The following is a 15,124-nucleotide window of genomic DNA, read 5'->3' as shown; positions in this document are numbered from 1 at the left end:
TAGAATTCAGTGGTCTATGAAAACAGTAATACAACATGACCATGGGGAATTTATTCCTGGAATATGAGATTAGTTAAACATTTTAAAAGCAATGAATGTAAATCACCACATTTAAATTATGAAGGAGAAAATCGCTACAATCATTACACTAAATATATAACAATAATTAGATAAAATAGAACATTCATTTATTATAAAAATCTTTTATCAAGTGAGGAATAGAAGGGAACTCTCTTAATCTAATAAAAGACCCACCCTTCAAAAAAAAAGTGTACAAACATTCTCATGGATCAAATTTTGAGAACTTTCCCGGGATCAAGAATGACTGATTGTATATGTGTATAACTGAATCACTTTGCTGTACAGTAGAAATTAACACAACATTGTAAATCAACTATACTTCAGTAAAATAAATTTTTTAAAAAAGAACGAGACCAATAGCTGATAACGTCACTTTTATTTAACATTGTGCTAGAAGTCCCAGGCAGTACAATAAGACGAGAAAGAGAAAAGTATAATGGTTGTAAAAGCATATAATGATGCTATCCATATGTGTATATGACATATTTATACACCTAGAGAATTCAAAAGAAAGTATAGGAAAACTAATAGAATCTAAAAAGTGACTGTAGTAAGTTCATTGAATTTCTATGTGACAGCCACAGTTAGAAAATTACATATAAACAATACCGTTTGAATGGCATTATAACCGTGATAAACACATGTGATGAAAGGTGTGCGTGCCCTCTACTGAGGCAACTATAAAATATTACTGAGAGGATTACTTAAGATGAACGAAATAAAAATACACAATATTCCTAAAAAGATGCATTATTGTAAAGGAGGTAGTTCTCCCCACATTGACATACAGATTCAAAGCAATCCCATAAGGAGTCCCGCAGCTATTTTTGTGTAGATTGACAAGTTCATTCAAAAATATGTAATACGTAGAAATGCAAAGGGCTAAGACTAGCCATAGCAATCTTGAAGAGGAAGTAAAAAAGTTGGAGAACGGCACTCAGTCATCAAGACTTATTCAAAAGTTAATTATTAATTGTATGGTGTGGTGCATGACAAGAAGACCAGTGAAACAAAATAGTCCAGAAACAAATCCACACATTGCTGTTACCTGATGTGCTTCAAAGATGCCAACTCAGAGGAGTGGGGGAAAGGATGACCTTCTAAATAAATGGTGCTAGACAACTGTATATCCGTACGGAATAAAGAACTTTGAAACTTAGACCATTCAAAAAACCCACCTATGGTGGATTGCAGATCACTAAAAGTTAAAGGTGAGCACCCAGAATCAGTTACAGGAGATGAGTCCTTGTAGATGAAAGCCAGATGGTAAAGCCCTAAGAAATGAGAGAATGGCACAGTGGGGGACATAGCACACAAGATCTACATTTTACAGGATTTTGAATTGTAAAGGGAACTGTAGAGTGGGAATTGGGAACTAAGCATATTTGAGGCAGCATTGGAAGGGCCAAGAGAAAGGTAGAGATTGAAGGTAAAAGAGAAGGGGATATATATATATACACATACATGTATATGGCACACTGCACAGCATGCAGGACCTTAGTTCCCCGATCAGGGATTGCACCCATGAACCTGTACCCCATGTAGTGGAAGCTTACTTGGACTCCTAACCGCTGGACTGCCAAGGAATTTTGAGAAGCGGATATGTTTGAGAAGTGAAACTAAAGGTCTTCAAGGTAGCAGAACTAGAAAAAGAGAATGAAAAGAGATTTTTGGTCCTGAACTACTCTCCGATAAGAAAAGAGCAGTATTCACTGTGAATAATGTGCTAATGACATCTTTTATAGTATGCAGTACTATCGATTTTTTTTTTCAGGTGGTTTGAACCTTTTGTCATGCAGTGGCTAGATGAAAATGAAGACGTGTCAATGGAGTTCCTTAATGGAGCCCTGGGAAGAGACAAAAAAGATGGAGTGAGTTTAAATGACTTTCACATTGCTTATTGTCAAGATTCATTTACACTGCTCACTTTTAAGCTAATGGGAATTTTTAGGCTTATTGCTATTAATCAAGTTTACTTTTAATCCTCTCATTACCAAAATATAATTAAAACACAATTTTAAATGCTGATAAGAACCCTAGGGAATTGCTTTTAAAAAAAATCGATCACCCTTTTGCCCCAAGATTCTTTACTCCTTGAATTGGTCTGAATCTACAAGTTCAGTGGGCTTATACAAAGCTCCCCTGTTGTTCTGGAACCCTTCCAGGATTACAAGATTAGGAACAGACACCCTCCCAATCCCTCTGGAGCAAATCAAATGTCTTGAGCCACAGTCGGCTTGCTAAACCATCCTAATGTCTGTGGGGAATGAGAAATTGAAAGAACCAGTCCCTCAATTCAGTAATGGAGAAACCAATTAATAGCAACCTGCCCCATGATATTAGTTTTACTACACTTTCCAGAAAAGGAGATGGATGATTTTAAAATGAGCAAGCATTTTATTACTGGGAAATGAAAGTACATGATATAGGAGATTGAGCTGTTTTTGTGAAATAATGAAGATTCCTTCCACAGTCCCTCTAAAGTACGCTTATGAGGATGGTTTCACCTTCTCTCCCCTCAGTTCCAGCAGACATCTGATCACGCACTGTTTTCTTCCTCTGTGGTTGATGTCTTTGCTCAGCTTAATCAGAGCTTTGAGATTATTAAGAAACTGGAATGCCCCAATCCTGAAGCATTATCTCACTTAATGAGAAGATTTGCAAAGGTAGGTTAAATGGAATGAATCCTTCCTTCGCTGGGACTATGGCATGTTGTTATTTTCCTGCACAGAATTTGAAAAATGCTGTTGTTTTGTAGCATTAGTCTTGTCTGACTACTACCCCAATTTAATTTTCTAATTCCAGTAAAAATAGGCTGTTTCAGGTATGTCATCTAACTCTTTTTACCCTTCCTGTTTCCTAAGTATGGATTTATCATCTTAAAAAATCTATTATTCACATGAATGACTCAGTCATTTGTAATTGATGAGACTACCATAGGTGGCCAAATTAATTTCTATTTCAGCTTTGTAGCTGAAAATAAATCTTGGAATTTCATATTCAAACCGCAGGTATTTTTTTTAAATCAGTACTACGATAAAAAGTATTTGAACTTGGAGTAATGAGAACTGAGTTCTAACTTCAAATCAGCCAATAACTGTAGTGTGAGTCTGAGCAGTTCCCTTATATATATATATATATATATATATAAAATAATCAAGACCACATGACATGAACTAATTGGGAGATGGCATGAAGAGGGCCACAATTCAATCTCAAGCACAGTAGAGCGCACAGTAAGTTGAGCGGAAGGAAAACTAATGAGAGCTGAAATACAGTTTCCCTGGGAAAACAGGGCTCATTCAGCCTAAAAAGGTGAAGTTAGAAAAGTATTGTAAGCCACGGGAATAGCAGGAACAAAGGGAAAGGAAAAGCTGAGCATGATGTGAAGAGCAGGGAGAAACAATCCTCTGGCAAAAAACCAAAAAAAAGGAAAAGAAAAGGGAAAAAAAAAAATCTGTTCTGGGAGAAGTAGTGGGGAATGTTAGGAGAGTGAGGATGGGTCCAGATCTTGAAGAGCTCTGCTTCCCAGGCTGAGAAGTTTATACTTAATCTTTTGAACAGTTTAAGAAACAGTGAATATTTGGAGATTTTGAATCACGGTAGTGATATGACAAATGTAGGGATGTAGGGCAATGACCTACACACCCCTATGCCTGACGGCCCTAAGCATAAGCCTGGCTTCATGGGTTGGATGATGGCAGAGGTTTCAGCTGGCTGTTTATTTGACATGGGCTTACTCTTTGCCTCACTTGCACAATTTACTAGCCACTTTAAGAGATGTAGTCATGAATAAGCACAATCTGACCTCAAAAAACCTATAATGAGATGGCCAAACCTATAAACAACTATGAAAAAGTCAAATGCTATAATCGGGGTATCTCAGGGGTTGAAAAAGGCCTAGTGTATATCTATATCTCTCTATCTTCTATATAGATATATATAGAGAGAGTTAGGTAAAGAGATATATATATAGATCATGTTAAAAAATAAAGACATGCCAAAACTCAGTGAAATTGTATAATATTTAAGACGTATTAATTTGCTAGGGCTGCCATAAATAAAATACCACAGAATGGTGGCCTAAACAGTAAAAATTAATTTTCTCACAGTTCTGGAAACTATAAATCCAAGATCAAGGTGTCAGCAGGTTTGTTGTCTTCTGAGGGCTCTCAGGGCTTCTTGCAGATGACTATCTTCTTACTGTGTCCTCACACAGTCTTTCCTCTGTATACCTGCAACCCTGGTGTTTCTGTGTGTGTCTAAATTTTCTCTTCTTATAAAGACACCAGTCATACTGGATTAGGGCTCACACTAATGGCCTTATTTTAACTAACTCACTTTTTGAAAGGCCTTATCTCCAAATACAGTCATATTCTGAGATATTAGGAGTTAGGGTTTCAACATATAAATTTTGAGGGACAAAATTCAGCCCCTAAAGGATGTATACATTTAACGTGCCACTGCTTTCAACCACAGACACAACACAAGAGTAGATTACTTCATGTGCATTATCTCAAAAAGCCTAAATTTGAGATCCTTTATGAATGGGAGGCTTGAGCCTGACCCTGTCATTGGCTCTGGCTCTTAGAAAACTTTAAGCCTGGTTCACTGACAGGTGGATTAGGAAAGGGCTTCTTTTAGAAGGCAGCATCTTTATTAACTGTAGTAGGATAGTTTTGCTGAGGTAACAAGGAAACCAAGAAACTGTATGATTTAACACAACAAAGATTTACTTCCTGCTCACCCAACATCAGATACTGGTTGGGCAACCCTATGGGGGAGCCTTTGTCAAAAATGAACAAAGCCAGGGCTTCCCTGGTGGCGCAGTGGTTGAGAGTGCGCCTGCCGATGCAGGGGCACGGGTTCGTGCCCCGGTCCAGGAGGATCCCACGTGCCACGGAGCAGCTGGGCCTGTGAGCCATGGCCGCGGAGCCTGCGCATCTGGAGCCTGTGCTCCGCAACGGGAGAGGCCACAGCAGTGAGAGGCCCGCGTACCGCCAAAAAAAATAAAAATAGAAATAAAAATAAAATAAACAAAGCCAGATACTAATTAAAGTTGTAAGGACAGATTTTAATTAGCAGTAAATGAGTGCAATGGGGAAGAGTCCAGACTGAACGAGAGTCAATTTTGATTTGTACAGACGTCACTGGCTGTTTTAGAGGCAGAGTGTAGGAACAGAGAAGACACAAGCAGGGGCTCTCTCTGTCTTTCTCTCTATACTGTCCCCACTGCTGAAGCCCAACAGTCCACCAAAAAGAAAATCATGACCTAAGTTCACACACTCAGAAATCCTACCTTCCAGGCCTTCCTAGTACCCCTTCCATCAACTGGTTCTCTCTGAAGAGTCATCTCCACCCTGCCGTGCATTAGGTAGGACAATGCTTCTCAAACTTCAGCTTGCACCACTACCACCTGGAGGCTTGTTAAAACATAAATTGCTGGGACTCAACCCCAGAATTGCTGCCTCAGTAGACCTGGGACTGGATCAGGGAATTTAGATTTCCGACAAGTTCCCGGGTGATGGTTATGATACTGTTGGAGACATGCCTGAAGTAGACATGTCTTAACTAACTACAGATGACCCTTGAACAATGTGGGTTTGAACTACGGGGGGCCACAGTTTTTAAATAGTGAATACTATAGTCCAACATGATCTGTGGTTGGTTGAATTCGGAGATATGGAAGAACTACAGATATGGAAGGCTGACTATAAGTTATGAGTAGATTTTCCACTGTGTGGAAGGTCAGCGCCCCTAACCCCCTGGTTGTTTAAGGTTCACCTGTACTCACTAGTATTAATTAAAGAACTAATATACAGTCATGATTTTACTTTGTTGAATAAATTAGAATGAAATCGAGGTTGCCCCTGAATTGTACATGAACACTTTCATTCAGGCGTACTTTGTATACTCACAAAGAAATGGATGTTGTCACAGCCAGTGAACTGACAACTCTTACGGGCACAAGGCCTTAAACTACATCCTACATGGCTGAGCCCTTTTCCTCAAATGCAACCTATCCAGACTTGCTAACCACTGGCATTTGTAGGCTAGTGGATGCGAGATCGTGGGATCAGTTTCCTCCCAGCAGGAATTCAAGGGACTAGGTTTTTCCTATGAAGTAGAGGCAAGAATTAGACCATGGGAAGACCTTAAGAATAATCAGAAATTGATGTGTGGATTCCCCTGCCCAAACTAAATCTTGAACAAGTGATAGTCTGAGTTGCAACAAGCTCCTAAAGTCAGGCTTCTGTTGGTTTTTGTTCTTGCCATATAGTGAAATGATCCCTGCAGTTTACAGTATCATAAGAACCTGTAAATTGAGAGTAGTATTCATATGTATGAGTAAATCAGCACTCATTAGGGAAGTCCCAAAGTAATTTTCAACATTACATCTAAAATAAGTTTTGGACAGGTGCATTTGGAAGATACTTCAGTCTGATCCACCACCTGTTTTCCTAGATTTATTGGTCTGCTGCTTGATAAGATGTTATATTTTCCAAAGTCAGTCTTCCATTTAAATTGATGCATATTTTATCACTTTACCTTGTACTTCCACGAACTATGGATTTTCTGTTATCCCTAATTTCAGGTTTCAGGTTTTCATTGTGATTTTTAAAGTCTGTAAGACGAGTTCATAGTCCCATTCGGTGAATTCAGCTTTGTAAATTAAACATCTCTCCTTTAGTTTAACTCCTTGGACTGTCTCCCCAAGTTGATTTTGAGCCGCAAAGAAAATTCAGACGAATAGGTTATACAAAAACTAAAATCTTTTTTGTCTTTGCTTTTCTATGGAAAGAGATGGTCTGTATCTGCTGCTCTTGTTGCTTTCTCTCTTCTAAGAAAATCATGTCCACATTGGGCTTATGATAATTCAAGCTCTGTAAGTAACAGCAGTAGGGTGCAAACTCATCAATATCTCTTTAAGTAGTTGAAATAAAATGTAACAAAGTTTGTTCATTTTCCCTTATTTTGCATAATTAATGGGTGCAGAGGGCATCCTTAGGCTCAGAGAGAGTTATTAGATGGAGAGGGAAAATTTAGAATTAAGATGAAAAAGACAGAAAGAGGGGAAGGATTAGGCAATATTTTTTAGCAAATATTGCACCAATAAATAACTTACTAATTAAAGGTAAATGTATTGAGATAGTGTGATGCAACAAAAGCTGAAGTTTAGGTCTTAAGAGGTGGTGTTTATTATTAGTAAGGCTCCTTATCATAGAAAATTACTGAAAATATTCATTGCTAAGTGACATATATGGGAATGTTCTGACCCCCATCTCATAATGAGGTATTTAGGAACAATGCAGAAAGTTGAAAAAATAACCATCACAAGGAATTTTGTCATAGGGGTGCGTGTGTGTGTGTGTGTGTGTGTGTGTGTGTGTGTGTGTGTGTGTGTGAGGGGTGGAGGGGGAGAGGATGGGAACTAGAAACCCTGAGAGATGATGAAAGCATGAAGTGTCATTCAGGAAAAGAAAAATCATTAAGGGGGCATTAGGTAATAAGTATCCAAGCATAGAGGAGGTTACCCCCAAACAGTACACCTTCTGAGTATTTAGATAAGTTAGAAATAAAGAATTTTGTGATGGAGCTGGTTGTATTAAAATGGAATGGATGCATGTGGAATATCTTCCAACTGTACTCGGAAATATTACAAATTGTCATCTAAATATAATAGTTTAATTGAGATCCTTCTTTTGGCAAGGGTGTAGATTTAATCACTACTTATGGCCATTGTTCAACTGAAAATTACATTAGAAAAGTTTTCCCAGTTAACATAACCTGGATTGTGTGTGTGGGGTGTGTGTGTGTGTGTGTGTGTGTGTGTGTGTGGAGATAGATACATATATCTGTATATACATACATATAGGTCTTTACTTACCTGGATACATTTCACAATGTTTTTTTCCTAGACCATCAATAAAGTTCTGCTTCAGTATGCTGCAATTGTATCAAGTGATTTCAGTTCATACTGTGATAAGGAAAATGTGGTAAGTAAAAATGTCTCTACTTTCAAGTATTCCTCAGTTGAGAACCACTTCTTCAAACTAATAAGTAAGCAAAGGAAGTTGTTTTCTTTCTGTTTTCATACAGGATGATAGAAAATAGGGATCTCAAGAAATTGTTTGAAAATTTCCTAGTAGTCCTGAACTGGTACAAAATAGAATTCAAAGGAAGGTTGAGAGCATCTCAATGCCAGCCAGCTTGTGGTTTTCCATGATGATAAGGAATAAGGCTCATATAAACAGCTGAAAACCCTCATCATTGTAAACACTGGAGCTGGGACCTAGGAGTTAAAAAGTTGTTTATTGTTAATACCAACTAGTGTAGTTTTGGCACCAATACCAAAATGAGTATAATTTAGCCTTTCAGTTTTCAAATAAATTGAAAAGGATGGTTAATGTAAGGAGTGATGCTAATTTATACTCTGAATTATTAAATTAGCCTTTTATTTTTTGGATGATTGAGAAAACATTGATAAAATCTAAGCCAGTATTGCAGCTTAATAGAAGGAATAAAGAGAAGTAAGATAAACTAATTTAGAATATATTCAGTGTTATTTTATGGTAGAGGGTAAAATCTTTCTATTCACCATACATAATTTTAGGAGAAATCTGCCAGTAACATTATAGGATTATTTTTTTAAACACTGAAAAAAATATTTTAAAAGTCAGTACTAGGGCTTCCCTGGTGGTGCAATGGTTGAGAGTCTGCCTGCCGAAGCAGGGGACACGGGTTTGTGCCCCGGTCCAGGAAGATCCCACATGCCGCGGAGTGGCTGGGCCCATGAGCCATGGCCACTGGGCCTGCGCGTCCGGAGCCTGTGCTCCGCAACGGGAGAGGCCACAACAGTAAGAGGCCCAGATACCGCAAAAAAAAAAAAGTCAGGACTAGATTTTTCAAGACAAAAGTCAGGGTGTTTTTTTCTCCCTCAAAAAAATCAGTTCCCACTATCAGGCAAGTCTTAAAGAGAATTCTTGCTGAAACCTCCTTGACCTCTTGCTGACAGCTCATTAAGATAAGTCAGTCCTAATGGTTCTTGAGGGTCCCAAAAGATGCTTCTTTTCCTTACAGGAAAATGCTACCTAGAAATTTTACTGAAACTCCCAGGTATCTCAGCAGTGATTTCTAATTGCCATTGATTATAAATACTCTAATAGGCAAGATAGAGTATTTATTTATTGAAAGCATATAGCTACAATTAAATTTATAATACATTTGAAAAGTATTATATTGAAAATCAAAACAGTGACATAATTTCAGAAAAGATTCTGATTTACTAGGACAGCCAAACTGAAGATTTTGAAAGGTGACTATGAATTATCAAGGCTAATTCCTGTCATTCAGAAAGGAAAAGTAGCCTTGAAAGGCCCCTGCAGACTTTATAGTATATTTTATTTTTTAAAGGAGAAAAATTATAAATCAGCATTTATTGTATTATTCTCTGTATTTTTCATTTATATTTTATACTTATAAAAATCAAATTTTTAAAAAGTCATTGAAATATTATAGCACAGGAACTTACTTTTCCTTCCTCAATGCTTTTCTTTCCTAATTACTGATATCTTGACCAGTCTTAGACTCTCATTCAAATGCCGAGTATCATTTTAGCTTTTCCATGAAAGGATATCAGTTAGCTGCTTAGTTTAAGCTTTCAGCTGAGATAAATTGAAGAAATGCTTTTGTACACTTGTATGTGTACATATCACTGCTGTTACAGATTTCTTTAAATATCAAGAACACTGAAACATTATTATTTTTTAGTTTCTCTGTATATATATGACAATATTCCTATTTCATCTGCAAATTTCACTAGAAACTTTTAAAGAGAGGCATCTTCTAAGAGATGACCATAACACTTGCTTTCCCAGGGGTCAGAATTATAGATGACAGTTAAACAATATCTGTGACAGAATTTTTTTTTCTTCTGTGACATTTTAAATTTGGAATGGGTCACAAGTTTTCAATCCATTCTTCCACACTCCACATTATAGCAAAGCAACATTATCTAAATCAGAAATGCTTGATTTATTTTTTAAATCTTTTTCAACTCAAAAACATAATTTGGTGGAATCTAAAAAAATACAACAAGCTAGTGAATATAACCAAAACGAAGCCGACTCACAGATATAGAAAACAAACTAGTGGTTATGAGTGGGGAGAGGGAAGGGAGAAGGGGCAATACAGGGGTAGGGAATTAAGAGTTACAAACTATTATGTATAAAATAAGCTACAGGATATACTGTACAACATGGGGAATGTAACCAATATTTTATAATAACTATAATAGGGTATAACCTTTTAAAATTGGGAATCACTATACTGTACACCTGTAACTTATATTGTCCATCAACTATGGTAAAAAAAAATATATTTGGGTCATGTAGAAATGGCCACAGCCTGAACAAATCTAACTTTTATATTCATTGTACTTTAGGTTCCTAACTTTGTTCCAGGTTTAGAGCAAATGAAATACATTATGACATTTTTAGGGGAAAAGCCAAAATATACAAAGGTTAAAAATTGACTTCACACATAGGTTATTTTTATCTAACTAAACTCATCAACAAATGATGCTTCTAAATTCGGTTAATGTTTCCTTTACTATGGGTATTTTTAGCTGTCTTTGCTTGTTTTTCATTTACCACTGAAATCTTTAAAGTAAAAGTTGTTCCCCGATTAGGTTTAAGGTAGAGTTGTGTAATTCAATTCTCAGTACTGTTTTGATAAATTGATTCAATAAAATTGAAATTTGAACATGTCAAGGTCAGGGGAAGCTTAATCAAAGAGGAAAGTCTCACGTTCATTTTTATCTCCGTCTGGATAACTGCATCTCTTTTTTTTATATGTAGCCTTACCCAGGTCAGCGGCAATCTATGCCAAGTGAGCCCAAGTGTCTTTGTTCATTTGGCTTCTTAGTAGCTCTTTTTCATCGGAAATTTCCTTAATACCAACTAGTGTAGTTTCTACACTAGTGTAGTTTCTACTATATTAAGAAGGCTTGGAGGTTGGTTTAATTTGTAAAGCTGGAACTAAAGTACTATTACATGTGTCAAAAGAGATAAGCTTGAATGCTAATATCAAATAATCATAAAAGAGACTACCCAGCTAACTTAGACCCATGAAAAGCAAGGTGATAACACCTTTACCCATGTAGTCTTCCTGCTTCTCCTTGAGTCGTGCTCTTGCTTAGTTCTTTCCCCTCTGCAGTGAAAAAGAAAAAACCCCAACGGCCCTATACCCTAATGGAAAAAGCTCTGTTGGTTCAGTTTGTTGACATTGGGTCAAGATGCGGAAGCCCTGAAAATCTGATCATACATGCCACGGAAAGGATTAGGCCTGGATCCAGTGACTCTCCATCACAGCTGGCAATCTGAATCATTTGTAGAACATTGTGGTTCAGCTTACTGAACAAAATCTATAGGAGATAAATCTCTGTGTTAAAAAAAAGAAAATAGTTAAGTGCCTGGAATTCAGAGAGTAGAAGTTCTAAATTGTTTTTGTAAATTGAAGTTAGGATGTGGTCACTTTAAGAGTCAAATAGAAAGTTTTTCAAAGGTCAGTAATGTGGTTAAAACAATAATAAAATCTTTCCACTGATGAGCACTAACACCTCTCTGATGTCCTGGAAGTCCTTTGCAGGCCTCTCTCTGACTCTTTATTGGCTCATTTCCCAGCACCTTGGAAGGCATATCCATTTTCCTTTCTTTCACTCTTTTCTTCCATTGATATGCTGGCTCTTCAGAATCAGTATGTAGCAAATATTAAATTATTCCATAACTATTCTGAATTCCATTATAAATTAATTTCTACTATTCTGAGGACACATCTAGTCCTGTCAGAAAGCTGTACATCTTAATGTGATTGTTATATTTCTGCCTCCTTGGAAATAAGTCAAGGAACATTTTTAAATCATGTATTATGTGTGAGGCTCTGTGCAGTACTCTATAAGAAAAAAGCAGAAAAAGACACAGAGACACATACAGTGCATTTAAGGTCAGCTGGCAAGACAGTCAAAAGCAACTCAAACGTGAAGTTAAATAAAACAAATGTCAAGTGAGTGACAAAAAAGATGCAGTCTGGGAAAACAAAGGCCCTAACCTGAATGATGGACATGACTGAAATAGGTGAAGAAGTTCAAGTGAAGGGCCTACATGCTAAGCCGAGCCACAGAGTCTGGAAAGCACAGGTGTTGGGGAGGTGGGAAGCAAGCCTCTTGTAGTTGAGAGTTCATCATAATACAGTAGAGGGAGAGGAGAAGACACGCATGGTTTGGAGCTGTATAACTAAGGGCCTTGAATACCAAGGGGTGGCCTTTATCGATAGCCAGAATTTATTAAAGGTTTTTTGGGTTGGTTTTTTTTTTTTTTTGCATTTCTGAAATTCAGATGGTGTTTTAGCTTTTGACACAGTGAAATAATAGAATAGTTTAAACTAGTTTGTTTTTCTTAAAGTAAATCTTTAAAAAAGTAAACTGAATTTGGTTAATTTTGAAGTACAAAATGCCACAATGCTAAGACTAAAATAACCTCTAGTAATAGGTCTCCAATGGTTTATTGTCTAGGTATATTATTAAATTTCATTCCCCAAAGTGGTCATATTTTCTCTCTTCTATTCTTAACTGTTAAAAAGTATAATCTTAAAATAGCATAATTATTCTATTTGCCAAATAGAATTGAACTTAGGTGATAGTTGTATACTATCACATTGAAGGTAAGCTCATTCAATAATTTAATGTATTTTTTGTTTTGTTTGCTTTATTTAAAGCCCTGTATATTGATGAACAATATTCAACAATTGCGGGTTCAGCTGGAAAAAATGTTTGAATCCATGGGAGGAAAAGAGGTGGGTATGTTTTTATGCCTGCGTTTGCCAAATATCTCGGAGGTCATTAGCAGCGTATCTCTTTGCTATGGAGAGTGACATAATCAAGTTTTTACATGGCTTAGCTAAAGAACAGGAAATGCTAACAATCTAAAATACCATTAACAGCTAAGGTGATCATTACTCCGCAACAGAATACTTCATTAAATACATCGGAAGTGTGAATAGGAGGAGGGAGATGGTCAATAGCCTTTTGTAATGTGTATATATAGTCATATATACACTATTAAATATATTTTTGTATATGCTGACGATACGTAAAATTTCACAGTTGCAGATGTCTTTTACCATACTGCACAATGTCAACTTGATACCAGTTTTCTTCTGCAGTGTGCTTTGTGGCACTACTGGTTCTTGGTGTATCGCTGGTTTATTTTTCACATCTCAAAAACCTGTCACAACTGTGTTGTGTAGTGTCTGTAATGTGTTGTGTCTTTGTCTAACATCTCTGACCTGCAATTCCATGAGCAGAAGAAGGAGGGAGAAAGATTCTTTTATGAAGTTTGTGATAGTACGCGTCTTATGACTGTTTCCCCTCCAGACTCAAAGACGATTGCACTTCCTACTTGTTCTCATTTGCTTGTTTGGATCAGGCAGACTGTGAAATACTAACGGGGCACCTGCCTTGAGCTGCCGCAGTATTTCACAAACCGACATGAGCATCTGGGGAATTGAGGACTGGAGACAGTGCTGCAAGGGAAGGTCATGCAGCTGTCATTCTCCCACCACCACCCGCTCCGTAAAACAATCCCAAGGGTGGCTAGGATGAAGGGATATTTCTGTTTAAGGTTTTATTTACACTGTTCCTAATTATTGTGATAAGTACGCAAGACATATGTAAAGCTAGGTTCGATTTCAAAGCCAAGATCCCATTCATTTCTAAATTGATAAGGCTGAAAATGCTTCTTTTAAGATGGGACCTCTTCACACATGATGTTTCTTTTAACCCAAGAGACATTTATACATTTTTCCCCTGATGTCTTTTTTATTATTCTCAAGTCTCAGTCTTTTGAAAAATAAACTTGCTATTTAGCATCCTACAAATGAGAAGCACCAGGATACATGGGTGAAGGTGCAAAACATATACTCTCTATAGGTCCATTAGGGAAAGAATTTCTGCTAGGAAGCAAAAATACAGTGGGGGTATGGTAACCATAATTTTAGAACTGAACAAATATCAGGGCATAATCTGACGTGGTCTGGCAATGACACAAAAACTTGAAATTAGGACTAACTTGGTAGTTCCAGAATATGTGGTGGCTAAGGAATGAAAGATTTCAAATGCAAAAGTATTCTACTAATAGTCGACGCAAAGTATCAGTCTAAGGAGAAGGGGCACTCTAGATATCAAGATTCCCTTTGAGGGAATCATTTCATGCTTCTTCCTGCCCTCACCTCCTTCCTCAAATATTTGATAAATGCCTAGGCTTGCAGGGACAGACACTCAGGAGAGAAAGTTAAGTAAGACAGAGTTTAGTGGGAGAGATAGATTCATAGGAGCACAGTTAAAAGAGAGGGCTGTATAGACAGTAAGAATGCACAGCAGAGTTAGTACAGAAACTAGAGCCAGTGACTGCCTGGGGTGAGTGACATCTGGGGTCAGATTTGTAAAAGGAGGTGATAAGTAAATTGTCTTTTAAAGGAAAAGTAGAAGTGAGCCTTGAGGACAAAAAACTGCAAAGATATTTTGCCTTCTAGCTATCTCTTCCAGAAGTCATTCATATTACCACAGCTCAATAGTGTAAAGTATCTCAGTGGTGTAAATAACTTTGCCAGCCAAGTTGTTCAGGTACACTTTCTAATACAGTTTCTAATTTAAAATAAATTTATTAACCTTGACTTTTGAATGCTTGAAATATTATCTTTTTTCTTACTTCTCTTTGTTTCTCTTTTTGCTTTTAATAACTCTAAAATACAAAAAAAAGGCGCGTTACTTTTGATGTCATATTCCTTACAGAACTAAGCTAAGTTTTAAACATTTGTGAAAAAAATTAGGTAGCTTTTTACTTTTCCAAGGTAGCCAGTAATTTGTAAAATACGCTCTTGGTAATTTAGGCAATAAATTCTCAATGCCAAATTATTATTTCTTACAAACTTTAGGGAGTTTGTACGAGTAAGGAAATTTTTCTCAATTTGGACACATAAAGAAATG

General features: G+C 36.9%; 1 protein-coding gene across 2 annotated transcripts in view; it reads left to right on the top strand.

Moving 5' to 3' along the window:
- Positions 1 to 15,124, top strand: part of UNC13C (unc-13 homolog C) — a 580,525-nt gene that overhangs the window by 482,199 nt on the left and 83,202 nt on the right. For both annotated transcript variants that reach the window (XM_024754347.1, XM_024754348.1), the window contains 4 exons: positions 1,856 to 1,952; positions 2,604 to 2,747; positions 8,001 to 8,078; positions 12,856 to 12,933. In XM_024754347.1, coding sequence (XP_024610115.1) covers positions 1,856 to 1,952; positions 2,604 to 2,747; positions 8,001 to 8,078; positions 12,856 to 12,933 — 397 coding nt within the window. The remainder of the gene's footprint in view (positions 1 to 1,855; positions 1,953 to 2,603; positions 2,748 to 8,000; positions 8,079 to 12,855; positions 12,934 to 15,124) is intronic.

This window comes from Neophocaena asiaeorientalis, unplaced genomic scaffold, assembly GCF_003031525.2.
Source record: "Neophocaena asiaeorientalis asiaeorientalis breed wild unplaced genomic scaffold, Neophocaena_asiaeorientalis_V1.1 scaffold391, whole genome shotgun sequence".
Lineage (NCBI taxonomy): Eukaryota > Metazoa > Chordata > Mammalia > Artiodactyla > Phocoenidae > Neophocaena > Neophocaena asiaeorientalis.
The sequence above is the reverse complement of the archived record's forward strand: the minus strand, read 5'-3'. Positions and strand labels throughout refer to the sequence as shown.